This window comes from Pollicipes pollicipes, unplaced genomic scaffold (assembly GCF_011947565.3).
Source record: "Pollicipes pollicipes isolate AB1234 unplaced genomic scaffold, Ppol_2.1 Scaffold_4295;HRSCAF=5057_pilon_pilon_pilon, whole genome shotgun sequence".
In the NCBI taxonomy this organism is placed as follows: domain Eukaryota; kingdom Metazoa; phylum Arthropoda; class Thecostraca; order Pollicipedomorpha; family Pollicipedidae; genus Pollicipes; species Pollicipes pollicipes.
The window spans coordinates 29,143,928-29,170,802 of record NW_023596461.1 but is presented as its reverse complement, the minus strand read 5'-3'; the positions used below and the strand labels follow the sequence as shown (position 1 = coordinate 29,170,802).

The 26,875-nt window shown below is 47.4% G+C and overlaps 1 protein-coding gene across 1 annotated transcript in view; it reads right to left on the bottom strand.

The window, feature by feature from the left end:
• Window positions 1-12,631: 12,631 nt before the first annotated feature.
• The window catches only part of LOC119097058 (neprilysin-1), a 17,604-nt gene continuing 3,360 nt past the window's right edge, over window positions 12,632-26,875 (bottom strand). Inside the window, exons 4-14 of the mRNA XM_037220087.1 lie at window positions 26,049-26,183; window positions 25,335-25,431; window positions 23,623-23,722; window positions 23,321-23,394; window positions 22,961-23,064; window positions 22,360-22,421; window positions 22,094-22,145; window positions 19,690-19,757; window positions 19,171-19,301; window positions 18,220-18,381; window positions 12,632-16,416 (exon numbers count right to left, since the gene is read on the bottom strand). Of these exons, the coding sequence (XP_037075982.1) occupies window positions 16,240-16,416; window positions 18,220-18,381; window positions 19,171-19,301; window positions 19,690-19,757; window positions 22,094-22,145; window positions 22,360-22,421; window positions 22,961-23,064; window positions 23,321-23,394; window positions 23,623-23,722; window positions 25,335-25,431; window positions 26,049-26,183 (1,162 nt within the window). The 3' untranslated portion in view covers window positions 12,632-16,239. The remainder of the gene's footprint in view (window positions 16,417-18,219; window positions 18,382-19,170; window positions 19,302-19,689; window positions 19,758-22,093; window positions 22,146-22,359; window positions 22,422-22,960; window positions 23,065-23,320; window positions 23,395-23,622; window positions 23,723-25,334; window positions 25,432-26,048; window positions 26,184-26,875) is intronic.

The following is a 26,875-nucleotide window of genomic DNA, read 5'->3' as shown; positions in this document are numbered from 1 at the left end:
ATATCTTGAAAAGCAGCCGGCGAAGTCTAGGCGCATGAAAACTCTGACGCAACTATGGACCCTCGATTCGTATGCAAGATTCTGATCAGCCTGTGTCAAGGTGGTATTTTGGCATCTACCCTGTAGAGACAGATGCCTGCCAATGACCCAAAATGGCCACCCACCTTTGGAATTTTGCCTCTCCAGGAAATAGCCTTATTCGCCGAATGGTACAGATGAGTCGAATAAGCAAGATTGTGTACCGGTGGGAATAAGCTTTCAATGTTTTTTTTTCGTATAGCAAAAATGCCATTTAATTATTTCCTAAATGTGTTACGTGAATTAGAAGCGGACAACAGCGTCCAACCCTAACCCTCCCTGGTCACGGGTTTGCTCTCGAAGTAAAAGTTCCTGAAGTATAGTCTGAGCCTGCCCCCTCTCCCACTTTTTGAAACGCCCCTGCAGGGAGCTAGAATCGCTTTTGAGCTAGGGTGGGAGTGAAAAATTCGATCGCAAAAAGACCGCGCGGGAGTGAAAAAAAATCAGTTCACAAAAGATGGAACTTATGAGCTCGTGACTGATGCTTCATCAAACAAAGACATTTATTTCAAGGTGGCATGGACGTAAAATCAGGAACCTGGAGAAACTATTTCGTTTTTTAACATCTTGGGCTATCAAAGTAAAACAGAATACATTAACACGCGCGCGGGTGGGGGGGGGGGGGCAAATTGACCCCCCACCCCCGTAGGGCTTTTCCCGAATGGTTTCTGAACGGTGCGGCGTAGTTGCGCCACATTTTGCTTAGCTGTATAAAATTGCATAGCGGATCGTTTGACATGCAACGTATAGATGTACATTGTAAGGTCGCTGACCTATGACAGGTCAAAGTCAGCCCATGGTTTAAGCGAAGGCAATTTCTAGGGAATCGTTCAATCTCATACAACAACGGAGTGTTTGATGAAGACATACATCTCTGAGACGTTTTCTTAGGCCCCACAAATATTGAATGAGCAAATTACGTTGACCTAAGGTCAGGTATCATGGTCAGACCAATGTCGAAACCAAACTGATTTATTACTCTAGGGCTTGCTGTATGAGATAGTTTCTGGTGTTCATTTTGAATTTATTGACAGCAGGAACCGCATTATACACCTTCAACTGACTTCTTAGAGGTCAGAACAGGCCATTGACCTAAGATGACCCGGGTTGAACGTTTTGTTTTAGGAACATACTGCCTAGCGTAATCTTTGCCAGTTATTCAAATGCAAAACGCAGAGCAGTCTTGTATCATTTTGGTCACTATGACCTTCAAAGGGTCAAACAGGGTCAATGACTTTAAATGGGCTTGTGACCTTTTGCTTAGAGACAGTTGCCTAGGTTTTGAGGGCGCTTTGGACACCAACCTGGAATTTGACCTTGTTTGACCTTATTCGACCTAAAAGTCATGACCTAGGAAACTGGAACCTTAACCTAAGTGAGTTCGCGTATAGGTCAAGACACCCTGTACCTTTGGTGTATCTAGCTTTCTTAGTTCCCGAGATCTCAGAGGGGGGCATCAAATTGACCCCCACCAGAGCGAAGGGTCTCTAGCCGGCCAGCCGGGCGCGTGCTAAAGCATAGTAATTTCATGACAGTATTATGAGCATAACAAATTATTAACACCAATAATTTGATGCTGCACTGTTCAATTCCCTTCCACAGCACTTTCAAAACAAATAAAAGCAAAGGAATTCAATAACAACATTACAACAGAATATTCAACAGGCATAAAACACTTAAACAAAAAAACCTTGGACACCTACACATCAGCCCATCACCAAGTCAAACACAATAGACATACTTCTGGCTTCTGTTAAGATGGGGTCAGGGAAAACAACCATTTTGCCACTGTTTCTTACAAAATATCAATGCTTATTTCCATGCAAGTAGCCTATGCCTAACCCGAAGAGGTCTAACATCATCTCATCCCGTATCACCTGTTTATTTCACAGCAGCAATTGTGAGTTACTGATTCTTGAACATTTCCTATTGCCACTTGCCATGCACTCGACCGACTTAACCTAGAGTAGCCCATATGATGAACATCATCTCAACTCACCTATCTGTTGACAGCAGCACTTGTGATAAAAATATGATATTGAAAGCTAGTTTTTGGCTGGCTTCAACTTGCACTTTCTTCAGTTCATATGTGCATGCTTGTTGACATCAGACAAAGTTCCCAACGCACAAATCACAACACTTTGAATCACTTTGAACAACTTATTTTGATTGTCATGGTTAACCTATGTCAAGGGCAGTAATGGGTGTGCTCCACAAAACGATCTCTCTTTTCGAAAAATAACATAACTTTTAGATGGTCATGTCAGCATTGCTGCTTGCCCTTTCACCATCAGCAATTGCATCCATTTGGGCCTGTTTATTCGCATTTAATGACAAAGTTTGAGATGTTGGCCTTACATATTAATTGGGGTCGTCTGCCTATTTGTTGCATCCCAATGTTTAACTCATATTATAATTGCTATGCAGCTTAGAGTATGTCTGCGTTATAAATATAGTGCATATATACAGTGCAGTCATTTGCCGGGCAGCAAACCATGACAGCTATAGAAAATATCTGGTTAAAGCAGCCATGAGGGACCACTTTAAGAAATTTGAGGCAAATAACTAGGAATACGGAACAAAATAAGTCCGTTGCATGCCTTGTGGCATCATAAGTTGTCTTATGACAAAACTCGATACATTAAAACAGAAAATGGATAACTCTGGTTACCAATCATTTGTTGAAAGCAGGTAAGGCAAGCAATTACTTGGTCCACAGGAGGCCTACTGGCTTCTTCCCGCTCCCCCCAAAACAAAAATTCGGTACCTTTTGCATGGTCTGCTGGCCGACGGAGTCATCCGACCCCCCCCCCCCCCCCGAAATATAAATATCAATCATGCCTACCAACCATTGAGATTAAAATGCGAAACAAGTAAGAAGTGTGCATGATAAACATCTCCAGAGGGCAGAATTTCGTCATCAAACACTTCTGTATTAGCTGCGTCAGGTCTGTCCCAAGGCTCTGTATGGCAGCATTGGAATAGCCCTGCCAGGTAGCCTGGTGAGTTCAAACACTCGAAAGGCTTGGATTTATAATTATTGAGCACCGCCATGAACGAAGAAAACGTTTGACCGAAGGTTTAAGGGGGCAAAAATGGCGGTAAAAATAAGTTCCTGCTTCAAATTGTCCCTTCCATTCCATGTGAATTGTTCACGCTTGGGTACATATCAAACAGGTTTGAGCGGTTGGCGAATTAATCCCATTGATGTATGAAGTACGTACAAATTTGCAGTTGGAGCATCTTGCAGAGAAATTGGTCAAAATTTTAAGCAGCAGATAGTACCTCTAAAGACAATCGAACAGGAAGGAAGAATAAAGTGATAACACACTGGTATGATACCAAGAATAACAAAAGTAGCTAAATAAATAAAAAGACTGATACCTTTCTCGCAAAAGGTTGTAATCAGCTGATCTGATTTAAAATCTGTTAATATTCGTGCTCAAATGGTGACATTAATCTTGTAAGTTGAATCTAAAACACATTTCTTAAGCTTTTTTCTCATGCATTTCTGAAGTGATGCAATTTAGTGGTCAAGTTTCCGCGGGAAAAAATAAATACGTGGAATAAAATTCTCTACCAGGCCTTGTTAGTGTTTGTACCAGACTCTGCTTTTGTGGTGTGGTGGTGAGACCAAAAAATAGGGGATGGGTAAAAACCTTGCATTTGGCGCACAGCTGCAGATTGTGATGCATTTTGTAAACAAACCAAACTTAATACGTGCAAGCGGCTGGGGTCGCTGGGGTTCTTGGGCTTGGAGGTACCTGGCGCCCTTGCTCTGCGCATACATATACATGATTCAGATGTAGGTGAGGCAGGACATAGCCATAGGTGTTCAGGTTATGAGGAGCCTCGTTTATGCTTGGTGTTTTCAAGTGAGTTCGGTTTTAGATGACATCTGAAAAGCTCAGAAAGGGAAATAGGGGTTTGGCATGTGCGATTAGACTATGTCAGGCAGGAGTGCAAAATTCACATAACATTTGGGGAAAAGGAGTGAAAAATTCCTCCTCATAGGGTGTTGCTTTACACCCAAAGTCGGCAGTTCTATTATGTCATGTCGGCAGTTCTATAATGTTCCACTTAGCAGACCAACAGTCGAGCAGGTTTTCGTGGGAGGCGCACCACACGAAGACACGCCCAGAGGTTTGGCTACCACTGAACTCGATACAATGGATCGTTACGCCGCGCTGAAAAGCTCTCTACACACCGCCATAGCCCTAAGATAATACAATTTCCCTCCGTTCACAAAGGCATAGATCATGATAAATGGTATGCACCCACTCCAGTGCCAGCGCACGGATTTCGTCTTGTGCAGACATGCATAGGATTTCCTCGGTCGATCGTCGTTCTACAGCGTCTGTATTTTCTCCGTTTAAAAATAGGATGCAGTCGACAGCCTACTGGGGGTGGTCGGTGATCTGAGATATTTCTTTCTGGATGCGGGAGGTGCGCCGCTCTCAAGCCCCAGCTCTAAAGACATTAAGATATCTGGCCAACAAAGAGCCACAATGGCCGCTCGAGGTTGGCGTACCTCAGGCTCTACACATTCTCGAAACTAATCACCTTACCCGCATAAATTTAGCAAATTATTAACGTATTGAATTGTTAAAAAAGAGCAGCGTCACGATTCAAAAAACGGAAAATTTATATCATTCAAGCTCATTAAACTTAACTTAAGCAAATTTAGAGCTTGATCAAGCGGTTTTTGAATGTTGGTAGTGAGGGACTTCCCACAGCTTCGTTTGTCAGCCCATTCCAATAGCTCACCACCCTTTGACTAAACTGCACCTACCTCTTCATAGTTCTGCTCCTCTGTTTTGCTAGATGAAACTGGTGTTGCTGTATATCTCTACCTGTGTTCCATGCAGATCTCCCTTATTCATCCCCTTGACAATCTTGTATGTCTCTATCAGACCCCTCTAACTCTGCGATATTTCAGTGAATACAAATCCAAGGCCCTAAGCCTATCCTTATCTTCCAAGATGCCAGTCCAATTGATCATTCTAGTTGCTTTTCGCTGCACTCTTTCCAGCCTATCCATATCTTTTTGGAAACATGGGGACCAAGCCTGTACACAATTCTCTAGGTGTGGTCTGACATAGACTGCGTAAAACTTTTTGACGCTTGACACACAACTTTACCCAAATCTTGAGGTGGATATTCCTGCAAACAAGTCCTAGCACCCGAAGTGCCTTGTTCTTAGCAGCCCCGTATTGTCTTTCACCCTTTGAATTTGTAGAATTATATTCCCAAAGTTTTTTTTTCCCCTGATCTGGTCTAATTTGCGGCCTCCCATTTTCAGGTAGTGCCCTCGCTGCTAAGACTTAATACATCACCCTACACCTATCGTGATCAAATGACATCAGTCATAGAGAAGCTCAGCTCAGTAGTTTTTGTAAGTCAAGTTGAATTTGGTTTATATAGTCAGTATTTTTCGACAGGTCTACCAATTTAACATCGTCCGCAAACTTAAGCACCCCACTCCTTAATCCTAACTGAATATCATTCACTACAATTATGAAGCGCAAAGGTCCCAATACCGACCTTCGTGGAAACCCACTCTCTACCAGCTCTCTCCTCTCTCTCTCTCTCTCTCTCTCTCTCTCTCTCTCTCTCTCTCCTCTCTCTCTCTCCTCTCTCTCTCTCTCTCTCTCTCTCTCTCTCTCTCTCTCTCTCTCTCTCTCTCTCTCTCTCTCTCTTTCTCTTCTCTCTCTCTCTCTCTCTCTCTCTCTCTCTTCTCTCTCTCTCCTCTCTCTCTCTCTCTCTCTCTCTTTCTCTCTCTCTCTTCTATCTCTCCTCTCTCTCTCTCCTCTCTCTCTCTCTCTCTCTCTCTTCTCTCTTCTCTCTCTCTCTCTCTCTCTCTCTCTCTCTCTCTCTCTCTCTCTCTCTCCTCTCCTCTCTCTCTCTCTCTCTCTCTTCTCTCTCTCTCTCTCTCTCTCTCTCTCTCTCTCTCCTCTCTCTCCTCTCTCTTCTCTCTCTCTCTCTCTCTCTCTCTCTCTCTCTCTCCTCTCTCTCTCTCTCTCTCTCTCTCTCTCTCTCTCTCTCTCTCTCTCTCTCTCTCTCTCTCTCTCTCTCTCTCTCTCTCTCTCTCTCTCTCTCTCTCTCTCTCTCTCTCTCTCTCTCTCTCTCTGAGATGCTCTACCATTGACCATTGCTCTTTGCTTCCTATCTAGCAGTCAAGCCCTTACGCAGCCAGGACTTTTTCCCCCAATGCCATGCAATTTTAACTGATATAGCAGGCGTTGGTTTGGCACCTTATAAGATGTCTTACTTAGATCTAGATAGATAACGTTTTAACTATTGCGTTTACATATCTGATTGGTGGCATGCTCCCTGAACTCCAGAAGATTTGCCAAACAGGACTTAACAGGGAGAAAAACCATGCTGACTACTATTTGTTAACTGATATTTCTAGTGTGACTGAATGCATTTCTCTAAGATCTTACAAACTTGTGAGGTTAGACTCAGAGGACTGCAGTTGCTTACACTTTTTTGGTCCCTTCTTAAAAATCGGTAGTGCATTGGCACTCCGCTAGTCTTCAGGCGCTGAGAAACTCAATGATCTATAAGATGTTGATATAAGAGGATAAGCTAAAACACGAGCACATGCATTCAATGCTCTACCACATATCTGGTCAGGTCCGGCTGCCCTATTGACCTCGACTTTCTTCAAGCTATCTCCAGCCATGCCCTCGGTCAACGTCAAATCTACAAGTCTACCTTAAGTCAGATTTTATCTATTTTCAGGGAGATCACACATCGTCCTTATTTTAAAACTGAGAAAAATTGCTTACTAAGAGCATCTATAATGTCCATGTCCTTTACTTAAGACTTTCCAGCTTCCTCGAGAGGCTGACTGAGAATCCCTTAAATTTGAATATATAGTAACAAAAAAAACTGTTTAACGTCACCAGAACAATCGTCTGCTAGCTTTTTTTTGATAATCTGTTGTCTGCCTTGATTTCTTGCTTAAGATTTTGTGTTGCAATCTTATACACTGTCTTAATGCTTGCCGTGTATTGCACTTTTTGTCTATCAAATGCCTCCTTATTTGCCGCCATCAAAATGCGCACTGTGCAAAATCAGCCCTGGCGGCTTTCTAGAATTGTTTTCTCGCATTTCCCTTCAGGGAATAAATTATTTCTGTCCTTCCTCTCAGCTATCTTCCCACAAATGATGTGTAGTGAGACCTGCTAAAATATCTTCCCTGCCTAACCTAAATGCTCTTGAGCTTTTCGAGCATAGCTTAAGCCTCACTCTTCACCTTCCCACATTCAGGTGATACCTTTGCCAACTCCTCAGTCCTACTAAAATATACACAATCCTGCCTAACATTGAAAATCTGTGCTTCTTTCCTCAGAACTACATTTGCATTCTTAAGTTCTCCACACACACACACACACACACATACACACACACACACACACACACACACACACACACACACACACACACACACACACACACACACCACACACACACACACACACACACACACACACACACACACACACACACACACACACACACACACACACACACACACACCACACACACACACACACACACACACACACACACACACACACACACACCACACACACACACACACACACACACACACACACACACATACACCTAAACTAGCTCTTCCTTTACTCACGATTTCCTGACTAATTAGCTCACACCTGCATTCACACTTTCTCGTCCGAGTACTCACTTATTGTTGTTCTTTCGTTGCCTTTGCTGTTTTGCCGCATTTTGCATTGTTTTGTCGAACAATTTCAAAAACAAGTCCATGGGCTGCAGCAAGCTGCGTTCGCTGTGATGTCCTGCCATGACATGCTACCGAAGAGTTAAGATAAGCCGGTGGAATACCACCGCCCAAGAACGTGAAGAACTTACCAGTCGCTACGTTCGGAAGAGCCCTTAAAATGTGCCGAGCTCTTCTTCGACGTCGATATGCAATGAAACAGTTACGAAAACCTGGTGATCAACACAACGCGACTAAACCGATTGTGGTAAGCGTCCGACAATGATCAGCAAAACAACGCCAGGCGTTTCGAACACGCCTATCGTGAATGTTGCGTTCAGCCTGAAGTACGTCTTGCGGCTGTCTCCGGAGGGTTTCCCAGGCAGTCCTTGGTAGTCTCGTGCATAAACTTACTGTCTTTATTCCCGAAGTCATCCATGTCCAATAACGTCTAAACGCGCATAACATCGACCCTGCGTCGATTTCCGAAGCCTGGTTTTGACAATCCAGGCCGAACAAAATGATAATGATGCCGACGACAACATCTCCCACCGAGACAGAGAGAGGAAATGTCTTGAAGCAGATGTGTGGTTTCCTTGTCAGCTGAGAGAAGAGGTCAAATCCAGGGAAAGCCTTAGTGTATTTGTGGACAGGTGTGGCGATATTCCCTTTTTAGCACCTCAAACCTGTTCTGCAAAACTGCACCTCTGTGGTGGAAGCCAGCTGGTCGTCACCCGCGACGGATTCGACGCCACAGTATCTCATTGCGCTGTTCGTAGCACCGCTCCAAGCAGGTGGATCAAAGTCGCTGTAAGGTGAACGGCAGCTTACACCAACCACGTAGCGGCATTACAATATGCAATGATTTCGAACTTTTTGAAGTCAAATTCAAAACTAAATCGAGTTCTTAAACTGCCTATGACATAAAAATAGGATGCCGAAGAAAAGAAATTGATACCTACGGGGATAGAGCTTCGCATTTAAGAACTTCTGTATAGTTCTGGCACATAAACCTGAAAACGGTATCTTTTAAACCAAATCCATAAAATATGGGAGCATAGTTCAACATGCCGAAACATCAGAACGTATATCATCGAGACGATGGCGACAATAGGGAATCGAGCACACCACAATAACAAGGTTCTCGCCGCCAAGACAAAAGGAAGAGTCTTATGAATGCTCAATCTAGTGAGCCGAAACGAGGTTAAGAATGAAAAAAGGCTAAAAGGGTAAAACGAGAATTGATTAGTGAAACAAACTGAGCAGTTTTAAGCATATGCTCGCTACCTTAAGAGCAAGAACACCGACGGGCTGCGGTTGCAGCTCCCATTAAATCGAACAGCGTTGGCCGCTGCAGATAACACCGAGCGGTGCGCGAAAACGGCCGTTGTCAAATATTCCCTCTGAAAGTATTTTAAACCAATCTGCATCGTTTTAGGATAAGACTGGGACGTATATGTCGTGAGTAAGGCTTCGAGGATGGCCTCTTAAACAGCTTAACCGGTACAGCGGCACGAAAAATATATATTTTTGTCTTGCACTTTTCCAGTCCTACTACCAGTTTTCAGCACCATTTTGCGGTAGTACTAAACCATTCCTTTTGTAAATCTAAATTTCCTCCGGGTGAAATATTCCCCCGCTCCAATTTTGAGACTTCATTTCCCCATCTGACCGGAAACAAATCGGTTAACGTCTGCGTCACTATTGTAGGCTTGCGGTAGTCTTGTAGGCTCGCAGGCTTGTGATAGAGGGGTATTTGCAGGGTGAGTCATTCCGACTCAAGCACCTCTCTCCTCCCGTCCCAACACTGTTCCCGCCGCTCGCTTTGACGAATTGCTGGACTCTCTTGACCAACCACTGTCCGCGCGACCCTGAAGTTACAACTCTCGCTCCAGCCACATGCTTGACGCGGCAACGGAAAGCCAAGTGAATGCCTCCGCAGAGCACTCGCAGGCACTGTGTCCCCAAGAGAGAGTAGACCCACTTTCGTCGTGCGAGACCTCGACCTCCAACGCTGCCCCTGTTCCGCTGTCCTTTCCTGACGGCTCGCTTTCGTTCGCTTTCGCCGCCCCCCCCCCCCCCCTCGTGAAGGAGGCCGGTTGTTGCGGCCCCGCGCATAAACGGGGTCACCTCTTTCACCGCGTCCTGTCGCCCACTTAGACGTGCCGGCACAGTTTCCGCCGCCTCGGCCGCCGCACCCGCGACGGGGGTTGAAGGAAAGTGATCCACTCGCTCAAGGCTGACTCTGTCGCCGCATCGGAAGAGTTCACTTCACGGTCGGGGGTCGTGAAAGTGAACACTCGACGGTGGCACGGGTACCGCGGGCGCGGGATTGAGAGCGCGGCGGCTGGTCAGAGAACGACTTCCCCTCACGGACTAATGGACTGCCCCAAACAATTGTGATCATGAAAAAATGCGGCACGAGTCGTATCAGTGTTGTTGGAGTCGTGGCGGACGGGCATGGCCTTATGTATGGTCGTGCTCGGAATCCGGCGTCGAGATCAGTGCCCGTGTATCGATCCCCATTGCCTTGCCTGCTAACTGATTTGCTGAAATCAAGTTCAGCGAAACAGTGTAACTCTTATTGATTGGAGTGAGCTGAAAAATTGTGAGTCACCTTATTCGTTTCCCCAGATGTCAACAGTATCAACTTGTGCCTGACCTGAGCTGGGGGCTCTTGAAAGCTACTTGTCAGTTTTCAATGCTGATACAAGGGTTGGCACAAATGGGTCATGACACTTCTGCTACTTCATACATATTTCTCCACATGAAACGTGAAATATGAATTATGTATCCCAGGTCATCCCAGATCACTGGCCTATTCTGGGCCGAATTATGCAGTCCCCGAAAAATTTCTAAGAAGTTATCATTAAGCGCAAGCACGGCAGCTCGCTATTGGCACGCGCTCGGGTGGGGTCAATTTGACCCCCTCCCCGAGGGTTGTTTCCGAAATGGCTTCCGAACCCGCGATGTAGCCGCGTCAGATTTTGCGTTATTGTAGACAATTGAAAGCGGATCGTTTGGTTTCAAAAATTTGGATGTACCTGGTAAGGTCGCTGGTCTTCGGAAGGTCAAAGTCAGACCATGGATTCAGCGAGGTTAATTTTCAGGTAATCGTTTTATCTGATGCGACAACGGAGTGTTGAACGAAGCCAACCATCTGTGAAATACACTCTTAGGCAACACAACATTTGGATGTGGATGTTCAACACAAAGTCCATTGAACTAGGGTCAGGTATGAGGGTCAGACAAGTTCAAAACCAGCCTATTTTTATTGCTCTAGGGCTTGCTGTGTAGAGTAGTTTTTGGTGCTCATTTCGAAGAATAGGTAGCTGGGCTAAAATGGCCCAGGTCAACATTTTATTTAGGAACATAATGCCTAGCATAATCTTTGTCGCTTATTGAAATGCAAAACTCAAAGCAGTCCTGTATGATTTTGGACACCATGGCCTTCGAATTATCGAACAGGGTCACTGATCTTAAACAAGTGCGTCACTAATTGCTTAAAATAGGCACCTGGCTTGGGGGCACTGTGTAGACCAGCCTGGGTTGACCTTGTTTGGTCTTATTTGACCACAAGATCATGACCTAGGAACCTCAACATTTGGCTTAAGTGAGTTCATGTACCGGCCAACACACCCTGTGCATTTCATGTTTCTAACTCTCTTAGATTTTGGGATATTGGGAGGGTCAATTTGACCCCCACCCGTGCGGAGGGTGCTCAACTGGCCACCTGGAAAATTCTCTGACCTAAGGTTACTTAGGTTTTGTCTGCAATGCCCCCACTACGTATCCACATAAAGACAATATACACACGTATACACGTATAATGGTGATGGTTTCGCCTGAAAGTGATGCATTGCCATGCATGGAATCCTACCAATATGAATGATCGTTCCTCAGGCCGATGGCTCAAGGTAAGGGCAAGTATCACACCGATCAAAAGCATTATTATGCGAACAGCACGTGACTCTCCTTATGAATTCACATTTAAATGGATTTGAATACTTCCCCAGGTCTTTTACAGCATATTCCTCGGTATAGAGACCTAGCCTACGTTGTGCCGACTTGATGTAATATTGCATTGGTTGTTCAGAATTCGTTTCACTTGTCCTCTTATTTTGTAATGTTTGTCTTTCGTCTAACATGGTTGCTTAAACTCAGAATCTGGCCAATGGGACCTCATAAACTACGTGACCTCAGGTCTTGTCGAACGTACATCGAGAGTTGTTGGTGAAAGGTCGTTTTATTGTACGTTGCTCTCGGGAAGATTGTGGGATCGTGTGTAGGGGCCTGGAAGATCCCCATTTTCGGTGGTTGGTCGGGCGCGGGTAATTGGCTTATTACTTAAAGGGATTCAGTTCACCAAATAATATCATGCTTTTTAGTTGTCCAGGAACGGAAATTTTTATCAAAAAGGACAGTCTTTCATAGCACATAAATCCCGAACACCTGAAATGCTCTCACAGTTATGATTTTTCTGAACCCATCACGTCAATCGTTAAACCACCGTCATAATGAAAATACCGACCAGCGGTACTTCACGCCCATCATTGGGCCAGGCCAATTTTTAGCAGAATTCGTACAGTTTAAAGGGGAACTCCTGGTGCAAAGAAGTGTGACGTATGAATCAGCAGAGAATGTTGATACATTCCTGTTTCTTAAAAAGATATGGGCTTACAATTAAACAATTTGCTGATCTGAGATCGGCTAGTACAACACACGATAATGAAAGGTTTTATCTACCATTGGTCTATGAATAACGTGCGGGCGTTTGATATGAAATAATCACATCCCAGCCATTTCTGTGTATTTGAAAAGTCGATTCAGAACATTACACAGAACAAAGATGACGCAATTCATGTCCCTTTGTACAGACACTCACTCGCTGCTATGCACCATAGAGCTGCGCGTACGGTCAAAACACCAATAAGATATTCACAAGTGGCATCAGGGCAAAACTCTGAATGAATGGACACCAAGTCTGTAAAGAAAATTTCTTTACCATGCATTCCTCACCGCAATCGTGAGAGCAAATGGAGATGCACTTCGCATTCTTGGTGCCGCTTCAATGCTGCGATTACTACCTGGGCCGCGACCGGGAAGCACGGGGCCAAATACGGGGTAGCGGGAGCCGGCGCGTCTCTAGACGTACATGTGTTTTGTTTCATCCATGCACAGCCAGCTGAATGACCAAACGCTATCCCATGAGGCCATGAAAACTGCAAGTCGTAAGAGAAAGAAGGTTGTGTACGAGTCAGGTGACCTTCAATAAATAAATTCAACGTTGCATCATAGGGATCCCTGCAATTAAGATGTTTTCAAGTGTTGTAACAAGGTTATATCGTCGCATTATGAATAGTAGCTTAATAAAATATACTACAAGATAATGTTATAACGATTATAAAGTTATACAGTGTCCTAAGACCATATCAATCAACAGCAATCGCATTTTTGAAGTCCCGATTGCAAGAGCCCCATTACAAAAGCGTGTCTACTTGTTCTTGGTGTCAATTTGCGTCATACGCAACTTTGTTGTCAAAGCACAAACATTGTTCCGCCTTAAGCGTTTTCGAAGGTGGGCTTATTATGCTCTCAAAGCAGCTTAAGCGATCTTCACCTTTTTCTGACTGCTAATAGTTTAATATTTGCGAGCGATCCTGTTGACGCGTCAAAACCCTTGGAAATCAAGGCAATAGAACATAACCAAGCTGGCAACAACAGGAATTAATATATGCCCCTACCCGCCGAGCTTCCAGAATTTTTTTTTGACGCACGACGCCTTTTCGTTGCATGTCAGCATGACTAACTGTTGTTTGCAGCCACAACGCAATAAGTGTATTTGGACTGCGAACATGTGCGCACTTGCTACAAAATACTGCATGCGTCTTTGCTGCTGCGCAACAAAGTTTGTGCCGAAAACCGATGTCATTTTCTTACGGTTCAAACCTAATCTATGTCGTATGTGAAAAATGTGTGTTACGCGCTTGCGTTCTTTGTGAGAAAACAAACAGAAACGCACCTTTTTGGATTTTTTGAAGAGGTTCGTCTTACAGAGGCTTGCCCAAGATTTCCAGATTTTCTTCTTGTGGTTTGAGGTGAAAATGAGCGCACTGAAAATAACCCCTTCAAACAGACAGGTCAAAAAGATGGAACTATTACCAGAGAGCCGTTCTGCTGACATCGCAGTAGCGCTATGGCCGTAGGTGCTACCACACTTGAAGGAATCGCTAGCCTGATAGGACTCTGAGTTAAAAACAGAGGCAATGCCGCTAATACCCAATGTCTTTAATCAAGTGTTTTGAGTAGACGAGAATGAACCATGCAGCAATGCAAGCTAATCGACTTGACCTGGATAGAGGCTGCCGCTGGGTTGGGTTTAAACACCAGCTCTCGATGTCGCCCAATGCCCGGGACCCAAGAAGATTTGAGCCGGGTTGTTAGCTCATGCCACGGGCATAAGGTCCGTGGGAGGAGTCGTATTGGAGCTCCAGACGATGCATCGCCATAGTCTATGCCCAGGTGAAGTAAAATGTCGTGTGTTGCGGTCTTCAGAGACATCGTCATCAACAGTTCGATCTTGACTGCGCTTCTGCCAATATCAGTATGGGTTGAAGGCCTGTATCGCTTAACTTTGCAGTCGCTTACTATGGAACCCAAGCTTGAAATATGACACAAAAAAGAAAAGCATGACAGGGAATATGACGATGTAGTATCGCTCACTTTAGTCATGCATCCACTTAGTACCGAGCTGTGTACGACGACTTGTTTTACAAAAGGAATTGATTAGTCATTAGGGTTTTAAAAGCTTGCTAGTTATAGAAATAAGGCATGTTCATGTACAAGGACTTTAAAAGGATGTCGATTACTTTCAATCAGGAATTTTTAGCAACTCGTTTTTGTTCGATTTAGACTAACTTCCCTACAATAATGTAAACGTTTTGGCCGTTTACCAAGGTGCATGCTTAAAGCTTGCATGCATGCCTGCATCCTTTGAATACTTAGTGGGTGTTACATGGCACAAGTGAGGTCGTGCTCGAACAATTTTGGAACGAATCTGGATGCCGAGCAGGAATGCGCAAAGAGAATCGTTGGTTTTAACCAGGTGGCGCGATGCCGAAAAAGTGCCAGTCGAAGCTTGGGTCTCCCGCACAGTCATTTTGGAAACCATCTTGTCAAAAACAAGGCAGAGCTTCCATGGACCCCAAATTCCGCTGACGTAAGCGCTTCGGGCTTTTTATTTGGGACATCTGTAAGACAAGGTGCACGTGAGCAAACCCGGAGTGACCACGGGCCTCAAGGCAGACAGCATTAAGGAAGTTCGTCCGGTCGGGCTCGGGTGTGCTGAGAGGTCGTTGAACAGATCAAGGAGATTAAACTGTCGCTGGCCTTGAAGCGAATTAGCGTCAATCTCCAGCACAAACCGCAGGGCTTCCCACTCCATTATAACCCTCATCCAGACAGACTTTCGTTCCCAACCTGCATGTGCCATAGAATAGAGTGACAGTTGGCGTTCTGATTTCGTTTCTGTGTTGCATTAAAAACTAGTTATGAATATAAGCACCAAACTCTCTCCTCCTGGGCACCCTGTATCACTACAAAGGTATATGTACATGTACAAATGCCCTTTTGTAGGAACAGCAAGGATCCACGAAATTCCGCAAGCATATGATCGCGGGCATTAACCACCGAGGTGGTAGGGGAAAGTCAATCTGGTCTCAACTGACTGCTAACAAACAGCTGTGGCGCACCGGATGCCCAGTCAATTCTACACATCAACGGGCCACTCTCGTGTTGCGTCACCAGCGTGGCCTGGAAGCATGCACACTGGCTGCACTCGGGCGCCCTCAGGCTGCACTAGGGTGCCCTCTGGTTGCACTCGGGCGCCCTCTGGCTGCCACGGTGCGAGGCTGAACTGCGAGCGCGGCAAACGCGGCGCCGCGTTCCTACACCAAGCCCAGTGTGACGCACATAGTTCCGCCAGGACACCCTCTGAACGCCCTGCTAGCAAAAATCTCGGCCCGTTGCCTCGGGGCAGGGCAGGTGCTGCGGCGTGCGCCACCTGACGGGAACTAACCTGACGCACTTTAAGAAAATCGACCAGCCAGATGCCGTTTTTAGAAGAAGGCGGACAACCCAGCGTCTCAGTCGTAACAAGCCTCCGAGCCGCACGGCTGCGCCCTTCGTGACGCGCGAGCGCTGCTGGGTTCAGAACGCGCCCCGCGCACCACGTTCCTCGCAGTCGACGCATCCTCCGCGCTGCAGCAGCGCACGGACGACGCAACGATTGCCACTTGTACTTGACACCGGAGGGGAGGCTGAGTGGAGGAGGACACCACCAACGGGCCGAGCGAGGCTCGCGCGGCCGGCGCCGAACCGCTTGTGCGTTTAGGGATGCGCCAGAGGCCCTAGTCCCAGACGTGGCACTTGTCGACCGGGTTCATCGGAGAGCCGGGCGGACAGCCGAAGGTGGCGGAGAACAGCGGCGAATTCTGCAGCACTCCCCGCACCCGATAGCGGCCCGGGCTGTGTGCCTCCATCGCGTACTTCTCCCAGCCCTCCGGGCTCACCACCTCGCACCAGATCTGAAGGGAGGTAGGCGTGTGAGGCATCACTTCGCGATGGTTGGAGGCCGCGAGACGCTCGGGGACAGCGAGACGGCTCAGAGGCAGCGGGAAGGCTCAGAGGCAACGGGACTGCTCAAAGGCATCGAGACGGCTCAGAGGCAGTGGGAAGGCTCAGAGGCAGTGGGAAGGCTCAGAGGCAGTGGGAAGGCTCAGAGGCAGGGGGCGGCTCGGAGGCAGTGGGACGGCTCAGAGGCAGTGGGAAGGCTCAGATGCAGCGGGACAGCTCAGAGGCAGCGGGATGGCTCAGAGGCAGGGGGCGGCTCGGAGGCAGCGGGACGTCTCAGAGGCAGTGGGAAGGCTCAGAGGCAGTGGGAAGGCTCAGAGGCAGGGGGCGGCTCGGAGGCAGTGGGACGGCTCAGAGGCAGTGGGAAGGCTCAGATGCAGCGGGACAGCTCAGAGGCAGCGGGATGGCTCAGAGGCAGGGTGCGGCTCGGAGGCAGCGGGACGTCTCAGAGGCAGTGGGAAGACTCAGAGGCAGCGGGAAGGCTCAGAGGTAGTGGGAAGGCTCAGAGGCAGTGGGACAGCTCAGAGGCAGCGGGATGGCTCAGAGGCAGCGGGATGGCTCGGAGGCAGCGGGACGGCTCAGAGGCAGCGGGAAGGCCCAGAGGCAGTGGGACGGCTCTGAGGCAGCGGGATAGCTCTGAGGTGGCTGGATGGCTCGGAAGAAATGGGGCGGCTCGGAGGAAACGGGACGGCTTAGACGACGATAGATGGAGCAAATACTTCATTCGTGAATTATCTTACGCAGCTGCCTGCCATGTCGTGTCAAGCGAGGCCAAAAAAATAGTTCCGCTGTGTCTACGGACGGTTTCTGGCGAACAGGAGTGCTTGACAATAGAATGGGAGCCGGGAGCAAAAGGCGTCTTGCTTCTGCTTTTTACGATGCTGGTGGAGGACCGAGAAGTCTTAACCAAGTAACTGATTGCTGATAGGGTAGGGTACGATGCATCGCTCTTTATCAACAGTGTAGCAGGGTTAGCCGAAGCGCATAAGATCTTAAGAGTTTAAGGCGCATCATCCTTTTTGTATACAAAGGTCACAAACTAATCAAATGTAGACATTGCATTAGTCACGGCGAGAATGTATCCGTTGCTGGGTGACAACAGGCAGCTAAAGCCTTCACACATGTGACCATATCAGCCAAGACCTTGATACCGTGGAGAGATTAGGAAAAACTGCATCTGTGTCCGATGCGTGTACTTCATGAATCTGCGCCCATTTACATGATTTCTGATGGCTGCTGTCAGAAATCATAAGCATTGATAAGCTGCTAGGTGGCGCGTAATGCACCTAATATTAATCATTTTGAGCTTTATCAAATGTTTGAGCGCGTTTTTCCGGACCTTCGCTTTCAGACGTGACATTTAACTATCAACCGGAAAGCTTGTTCTAATAAACAAGGCATATTCACAACGTACTCTGAGGAGTATGGATATATCATGCCTACGTTGAACTGTCAACAATAAATGATTTGGGAAACCTTATTATGTACGTGCTGGTTACGAGACACCTCTGCGCTTCTCATAATGCATGGCATATGCTATAAGAAACTTTTATGGTGGTAAGAGTACACTGGCTGGTGAAATTCTAGAAGTGACATTTGACTCCGTTTTGGGCCTAGACGTGGCTATGAGTGACCTGCGTAACCAAACCCCGAGTAGACATGGGGGAGATGCCTCGCCTTGAACATGGAGCCTCCGCGGTGATGCGCCGCTTCACAATGAAGTGATGTCTAGCGCCGCGAGTCTGCCGCGCGCGCACCTGTCCGTAGAAGACGAAGAAGAGCTTGTCGTCGGACAGATCGATGCCGGGGAGCTTGGGCTCTGGCCGGTGCTCGCGCTGCCACTGCCGCCATGCTCTGAAGGCCTGCTTGAGGCCCGAGCTATCACACATGTTCTCTCCCACCGTCCTGTTGCCGTCAACCTGTCAGCCGAGACCAGGCAGCTGTGAACTTGTCAGCCAAGACCAGACGGCTGTAAACCTGTCAGCCGAGACCGGACAGCTGTAAACCTGTCAGCCGAGACCGGACAGCTGTAAACCTGTCAGCCGAGACCGGACAGCTGTAAACCTGTCAGCCGAGACTTGACAGCTGTAAACCTGCCAGCCGAGACCGGACAGCTGTAAACCTGTCAGCCGAGACCGGACAGCTGTAAACCTGCCAGCCGAGACCGGACAGCTGTAAACCTGTCAGCCGAGACCGGACAGCTGTAAGCCTGCCAGCCGAGACCGGACAGCTGTAAGCCTGCCAGCCGAGACCGGACAGCTGTAAACCTGCCAGCCGAGACCGGACAGCTGTAGACCTGCCAGCCGAGACCGGACAGCTGTAAACCTGCCAGCCGAGACCATGTGTCAGCGCTCCTCTGGCTAGCATTGAAAGGGTGTTTGATGATCCGGCTGGCCCATTTCGACACAGTGTGCGTGTGCTGGTTGACCAGCGCGATGCTGGAACTTCTGAACGGATGCAGCCCCATCAAGAACGCATTGCTGGCATGGGGCGGTGAAGTCATAGCACAACATGACGCAAAACGTATCCGTTTCCACTCCAGTCCACTGTGCATCACGGTCAATCGTCGAAGATTCATAATTATCAAGCAAAAGATGTCCATCAAGTCCATTAGCTTCGAGGCCACAGTATTTCCTGACCACGAGGGAACACGGAATAAATTTGCAGTTAGCTATACCTTAAAGTGGTAAACGCCAGTGACTACTCACGTTTTTACCCACAACATCCAGCTTGTATTTGGAGTACTGTTTGACAATGCACATAGCACGGTCGGTGAAGTCTGTCAGCAGCTTTTCCGACCACCAGTTCGTGACGTTGCCGCCCCAGTTGTGGCGTCGGCCTGCGATCGTACACAGATGACGTCACAGCAGAAGAGTTTTTCGGTGTTGGAACCGCGCAACGAAGACATTTTCTTGCATCAGACAACATGCAGGTGCCTGGCTTGATGATAGCCAAGCAGGATCAGAAAACAGAATTCTCATCATTCAAGTTGTTCTTTTTTTGCTCACAATCCCCGAAAGATATCCAATAAATTAGAAACAACTCAAGCTAGGCAGCAGTGGACTTGCAGAGGTATGCCTTTTCAGCAGTGTCCGTTAGAAATAGCGAACTTTCATTGCTACCTCCTAGCGACGATTGCGACAATTGATTCATATTCTACAAAGTCAAATCCTGTGATATTTTCCCCAAAACAACAGCAGTCTTTACAATTAAATATAGAATCTTACCGTGGTTGTCGAAGCCATGCGTTAGTTCATGTCCAATCACCACGCCCATGTTAGCGAAGTTTGCTAGGCTGAAACACAGGTCATAACGTGCTTTTGTGTACATGTGGTTGAGAATTGATATCTATGTGCAAATCGGACTGATCTCATTTGAATGTATCTCTACACAATGAATTCCTCAACGTCTTTTTTCGTATATGCTTAACCGCAATTTATTTATACACGGAGTCGGGAAAGCTCAAAGATTACCCTGCGAGAAGTTTAGTATACTAATACACTAGCTTTGTCACACATCATACAGAGTTGTCGGTGTGTCATTGACATGCCAACCATTTAGATGTCTCTCACAGTTCGGGTAGAAAAGCATTGAGCCCGTCAGAAAAAATGACTTGAAACGTTGTCACAGCCATACATAATCAGATAAACCGCGCGTCGCATTTCGTCTTGTCCTATTTCACCGCAACATCACAGCGTGTGTCAATCTTCGAATACAAATTGTTCAAAACTCACATCTTTATCGCGCAAGTTTTTTTTCGTGCAGATCATTATACATGTACGTAAGTGGCATAGTTCGCATGCAGAAAACTGTATGCACACCTCCTACGCACGATTCCTGATGCACAAAAATTTGGTATCGCAACTTGTCGTATTCCCGCCGGTTGGCTATGCATCGCGTTTATTGATGCTTATGGGTACTTTACCCTGGCACTGACGGGGAAGACATATGTCCGGCAGGCGCCCCCTTTTATCTGCCCGACGCCGTCTCCGCTCCATGTATCTACCTGGCGCTCGCTCCCAGAACATTGTTTAAGAACACCTGCAGAACAACTGGTGCTATCATCCTGGTACTGCCCATATCTTACCTCATATCAGTTGCAATGGTAAGTTCTCTGATAATTTGAGATCAGGGCATGCCAGGTTAGTGACCTAACAAGCTTTAGCTAGACCATGTTGGACTAACAAGTGGTTTATAGTGGCATTCGCTCTTAATGCATGACGATGTTGTGCTTCAGGTCACGTGTCCATAAAATGCTGTCACTACCTGATCCCCAAACAGCAATTTGATCTCATCATAGGTCACTGACCTTAGTTAATCTTTATATAGGCTTTACCGGTACAATTTGCTGGTTTGCGTCCGTCGCGACACTTCACAGCGTCGCTTTGTCACCTACATACGATATTTTTCCACGAGAGGTGATCAGGGCTCAATCATCTAGGTTGACCTTGAAAGGCAAATGGCTCGACAATCGGCTGACCTCTTAGTTGACCCCATAAATTCGAAGGTCAGCGGTATATCATTCGGTATGTCTACAACCATTAGTGAGTCGGTTGTATGCAAATGGGAGGGGAAATAATAGATGACCTGTCATAGTGACCTTGACCTAACTCAGGCGACTAGGAGATAGGCTACTTAGTCATCAACGTTCCAGGCAATCTGACAGCTGCAATGGCCCTGCAAATGATGTGTCGGTTGACAGGTTTCATCTGCTATGTTTTGTTTAGCTGGGGACCGCTCCAATCAACTGCAATACAAATCCGTAAAGGCATATACACATCCGAACATTTACCAAGAGATGAGTACGGACGTTTTAAGTTATTGGATCGTTGTTTTTCACAAATGTTCTTGCTGAGGAATGATCGCATCGTAAGTATCTGTGTGGCAAAACAACACCTGCACAATAGTTCGCATCACAGTTTTTTTCGAACGCTCAGTTAACTGAATAGAATGTCACAGTGCGCACAATTATTTTATTGTTTTATACGCGCTTCGCTATGAGCCATAAGCGTCCGCGCATTACCGAACTCGACCCTGAAGAGGTGAATGTGTATGCATAGGCCTGTTTTCCCCACTTAACGTTTGTCCTAAATCTTCGCAACGCCCCGTCTCACTGGAGGCATGATGCGGCCGTCAGCTATGAGTCGGCTCTACGGTCACTGTGCCGGAGCCCTCCGAACACCCACATAAACTTCGTTTAAACTGGCATGTCGCGTACAGCTCTGGCAAAACAAAGGTATGCACGGACAGGATGCACGGAATTTAGATTGTTTCTTAAACATTGCATGAATATAAATAATATTTGTGTACGCGAAGCAATCTAATAATTGTAAATGCGCACATATGTGACGCGACGAAGAACATACGAATACTCACAAACAAGCAATAGGACATGCAAAGTTTTGCGCATCAAATTTGACTATCGCACGAAGCGTCACATTTACGAAACCTTGACGTCAGCATCCTTGCACACAAAAATGAAATGTTATGCCGGGCTTTCCTCACGAGCAAATGAAATACGAAGAGTGCGACTAGATTTTTCGGACCCACAATCATGCTATTGTCTCTGGATGACACATGTGCATTAAGCTTACGACGGTCAAAGACTTCATGTCAATCCACACAACTTACGCTGGATAATCCAGTCCAAAGAATGGCTCCCGAAGGAAGCCAAGCGGGAATACTGAAACCGACAAATTAATCGTCAATCAGCCGGTTTCTGTTGGTAGGCGTAACTCGCTGCAGTTGACATGACGTATGAATAACATTTTCTGGCGTCTTAAACAGTTTTTACGCTAAAGGCGGCATATTCTAGGAAAATGTATATAACAGTTGACTCGTAACTCGCGAAGACATTCAGCAGAACATGGTGAATGTCCAACACCACAGCAACTTACAGATTTCGTTGTTCATGGCGAAGTGAAAGGCATTCACTTGCAGTGGGCGTACGATCCAATCCCTGGAGGAATAAAGACCAGGCCTGTCAGATGGAACCACCTTTCGACGCGTCTTATCCAACATTGAAATCGGTCGTGAAGAGCTGTCAATCCTTGCAAATGATAAATCTGAATGTCTGTTTTAATCGGTCTTTAAGTCTGTCGCTGTCAAAAAAGTCAGCATAGAGAACAGTTCCTTCTGAAGTTTTTATTGGTTCGGCAGCGGACTGCGCTTCGTACGTGTACGGCTCATCTTGTCATAACACCACTCGACTGGAAAAAGGGAAAAGTAAACGAGGGCAGAGGAGAGTGAGAGGGTAGAGAATGGGAGGTAGGAGATTAAAAAGGGACGATAGACGCTAAGAGAGAGAGAGAGAGAGAGGGAGAGAGGGAGAGAGGGGCACACACACACACACACGGAGAGAGAGAGAGAGAGGGGGAGAGGGGAGGGTGCACGATAGTAGATAAGCTATGGAAAAGCGAAAATTGAAATAACTGGAAAATACTTGTGATATTAAGATGAGTTGTTTTGACCGCCCCCCTGCCTTGTTGTCGACCTGACCTGTCTTTGTCGACGGGTCGCAGCAGCTTGCGGAGGTCACGCACCATCTCGTGGTTTCGCAATCGCAGCACGTTAAAAAGCAGGTGCTGATCGTCAAATTGCAGCTGGCGGGAAAACAACGCTGGTGATTTAGCGGCCTAGCAGGCTTGCGTGCATATATTGTGAGTGTGTTCGAACAGGTTGGTTCACTACGGGCCAGGTGTCACGGCATGGAACTATCACATATTGACACGCATGGTTTGAGACCACTCACTACATGTGCAAACCCAGTCGCATCCTGTCATGCGTCGCGTGTTAAAAACACCAGTCTCTGTGTGGAATAAGACCAGTAAGAAATATATCAGAGGACGCATTGCTTACGTCATCAATCTCCTCGTTGAGGGCAGTCAGGTTGAGGACCGAGTCCGGAAATGCTATCTTCTGACCCATCATGTCTAGCTGAAAAGCAACACTTATCAAATCTCAACACGTACCGTTCTCAAATGCAGCCCAGTGGTGCTTTGCGAGTTACGCTAAGTAATGCGGTTTGGGCGTTGCTGACGTGTAACTAACGAAGTGGTGAATTCGCTAGCAAATGTTCCGCCATCTAGTTGCAGCCCTAGCCACCAGTAAGGAGCAAGGAGCACCACTCCAAGGAAAAAGTGCAGTCGGATTTACATCACCTTTTCCACCAGAGCTTCTTTCATGTCGTTTTCGATCCAAGGATTCGCTGAGAAGACTATCGCGGAAGGCCTTCTTCACATAGCGTATTAACTCTTCTACCTGCGGAGAGATCGGCAGATTGTTGCCGCCATGATTGACCTCATCTGCAGAATTGCTTGCTGAGCTGACGTAACCGCACCAGTGCTTAGCGGTGCCACATTTGGAGGGCTCACGAATTTCAAAATTACTTACTGACCTCAGGCCGAATTCGAAATATGCATGACGCCCGCACAGGCGCGGGTATTCGCAGAGGAGCGGCTCTCAAAATTGGGTGTGGGCCACGTCTGCGGCGGTGATCAGGTGACTGCCGCGTTTGAATCATGCACGCAGAGCGGTACTTTGTGTTTGACACGCGCTTGGGTAGGCGGGAGTCAATTTGACCCCCGAAGGCTTTCCCGGAATGATTTCCGAACAGCGCGGCGCAGCCGCACCAAATTTTGCGTAGCCCTGGACGATTTAACAGCGGATCTTTTGGTAGCAGAGAATAAGATAGTCTTTTTAAGGTCGCTAACCTATGACAGGTCAAAATCAGGTCATGGATTCAGCGAAGGCGATTTGGGGGAGAATCGTCAAATCTGATGCCACAATGGAGTGTTAGACGCAGTCGTACATCTCTGAGATAGTCTTTTAGGCAATGCAGCAATTGAACTAAGAAATGTAACTGACCTAGGGTCGGGTAGGAAGGTCAGGCGGAGGTCGAAAGCAGTCTGTTTTTTCTACCCGAGAGCCTGCTGTTTGTGGTAGTTTCTGGTGCTCATCGTTCATTTATCAATGACAAGAACCGCATTATACACTTTCCATAGCCTTATTATGGACTGCAACCGTCAGTCGTTGGTCGTCAGTCATGAGTCCCGCCCTGATGGCGGCACCTTCCTCCCCCTACCCGGGGCTTCCGGGGCGAGTCGGGGCCCTTGGTCGTGAGCCAGGTTAAGGGCCGCCTGGCGGCAGCCCCGCCTGGGCTTCCGAGGTGAGCTGTGTTCGTCAGTCGTGAGCCAGATTAAGCTCCACCCTGGCGGCAGCCCGGTCCGAGCGACCGCACAAGCCCCAAGGAAGTCTCCCAGTACAGGGAAAGGTCCGGAAGCAGGGCTCTCCCAGGCAGTCGCAGTCTGACACCCCCACTTCTCCATGCCTCTCTTCTCCGCGATATGGCAGCAATCTTTGGAACACAAGGCCGCGAGTCACGCCGTGCTGCTCATCCGGCCGACCAATCATAACGTTCCACGCGGTCGCGTGATATTTTACCCAATCATGGGCCCGCTTTGGTCGCGCCTTGTCAACTCCCGAAACCAAGCAGCACAGGGATATTCATACGTTTTCATAATTTTTAGCGCACTCCGATCCCATTCACATATACTTTGATTTTTTTCCGGAAATGCTAGTTGACCCTATATTCAACATCAAGTTTGACCTGACCTCTCACTTCTGGCCTGCGGTATGTGTGTGTGGATTCTTTTGCAAAGCGATGCTGAAACAGAACAGCCGATATGGAACGAGTGTGGGTTCATGGAAAGCTACAATTCATACATATAAGCATACGAAAAGTCACCACCTGATGTTAATAAATGTATGCAGCACTGTATCGTACGGCGGGGCCGGTGTCGCCGCCATGCACAATCATCTTTATAAACTGCATGCAGAATGCTCCAATGACTCAAGCAGCTCCAACGCATACCTTGGCTTTGATGTGGTGTTTGTCGTAGTGCTGTATGTACATATGGGAGAGGACGTTGGCCAGTCCCTTTTCCACCATCTCTGCACATCCTTTCCACCTGCGGATACCGACTACACCTGTCACGCATGTGCGGTTGCAGCGAGACAAGAAATAGCATGGACCGGAGCCGTTACCACACATGACGGGCCTCGGTTTTAAGAAGTTTTGTCGCGATGAGAGATGCCGATAAGTACGAACGTGTCAATGCCTGGATGTGTGGCCGTGCTTAATTTATACAATCTTTATGATAATGTGTGCATTAATAAGGATGATATGCATCGCTCAGCTGCTATGCTGTCCTTATCGGCGATATGGGCCCGTGTCGTTTGCTTTGTCTGGACTACCGATATTGGTAGAACGTAACGCGACGATAGCAGAGCGTGACACAACCTGTTCTCACCTACCGCAGTGTTGAATACACTCACGCATCTGGCAGAGTAAAGTACATTTGCCCACATCTTAAGGTACATCCGTTCACCTGACAGAATACACTCGTGCTTGGGCACATTGTGTGTCCTTTCTATTTTGTTGAACGCCTGTATAGTTGTATCAATCTAAACTGAGTGCAAGCTTCGTTGCAACGTGTTTTAAAAAATCGAAACCTTTGCTCTTGTTGGTCACACTTTCTCACCTGCCTAAGTGCGCTTGCTCACCTGCCTGAGTGCACTTGCTTACCTGCCTGAGTACACCCGCTCCTCGTTCAGATTCGGCACCTGCTTACGGAAATCTTGCCAGATCTTGTGCAGCTGGTGGCCCATGAAGCGCATATTCTTGAAGACGAACCTCCACACCAGGTAGTTGGCGACCACGCTGACGGCGAGACAGCCCATCTCACGGCGGCATCAGGACTCGCTCAGAGATGCGGATTCGGCGCGCCCTAACTGGTCTCTAGCGCGCAGTCAGGTCCAGCGCGGATACATGCGGCGCCAAATGTGGAGAAGAACGTGCATGTTGTCAAGGACGTAGGAAATGCATCTTGCAGGGGTATAGTTTCCTTTTGAATTGGGGAAGAGCTTAGCTCCATTCGGCCCCCCCCCCTTTGGGCTCCAGCCCCGTCCCCTTGGGAAGAGGCTGGGCCAAAGAAACCACCAAACCTGTTTCTTGGAACAATTTGGGGCTAGGTTTGGTCATTGTTCACTGATCAGATCCCCCTCCCTTAATTCACCTCATGAGACTACACCTCTGAAGCCTCGTTATGATATGCGTATTTTGTGAACCACCGTGAGGAAAACAACGTTTTCGATTAGGCAGTGCTTAAGTGTAACAAAAATAGCAATATCCTATGTGTGGTAAAGCTTACCAAACTTACGACCTCGTCTTCCCACGCTACGTAAGACCACCACCAATATCTGACCGCAGCACCCAAAAGCAGCTAGCTCTCCGCAATCCGGCGGCGCCCAATCCATACGTCGCCCCCAAGCCGTGTCAGGCCGGGTCCCAGCCGGTCTATCCCGTCCGCCTCCACACGCCGCCCCTAGGCCGTGTCAGGCCGGGTCCCAGCC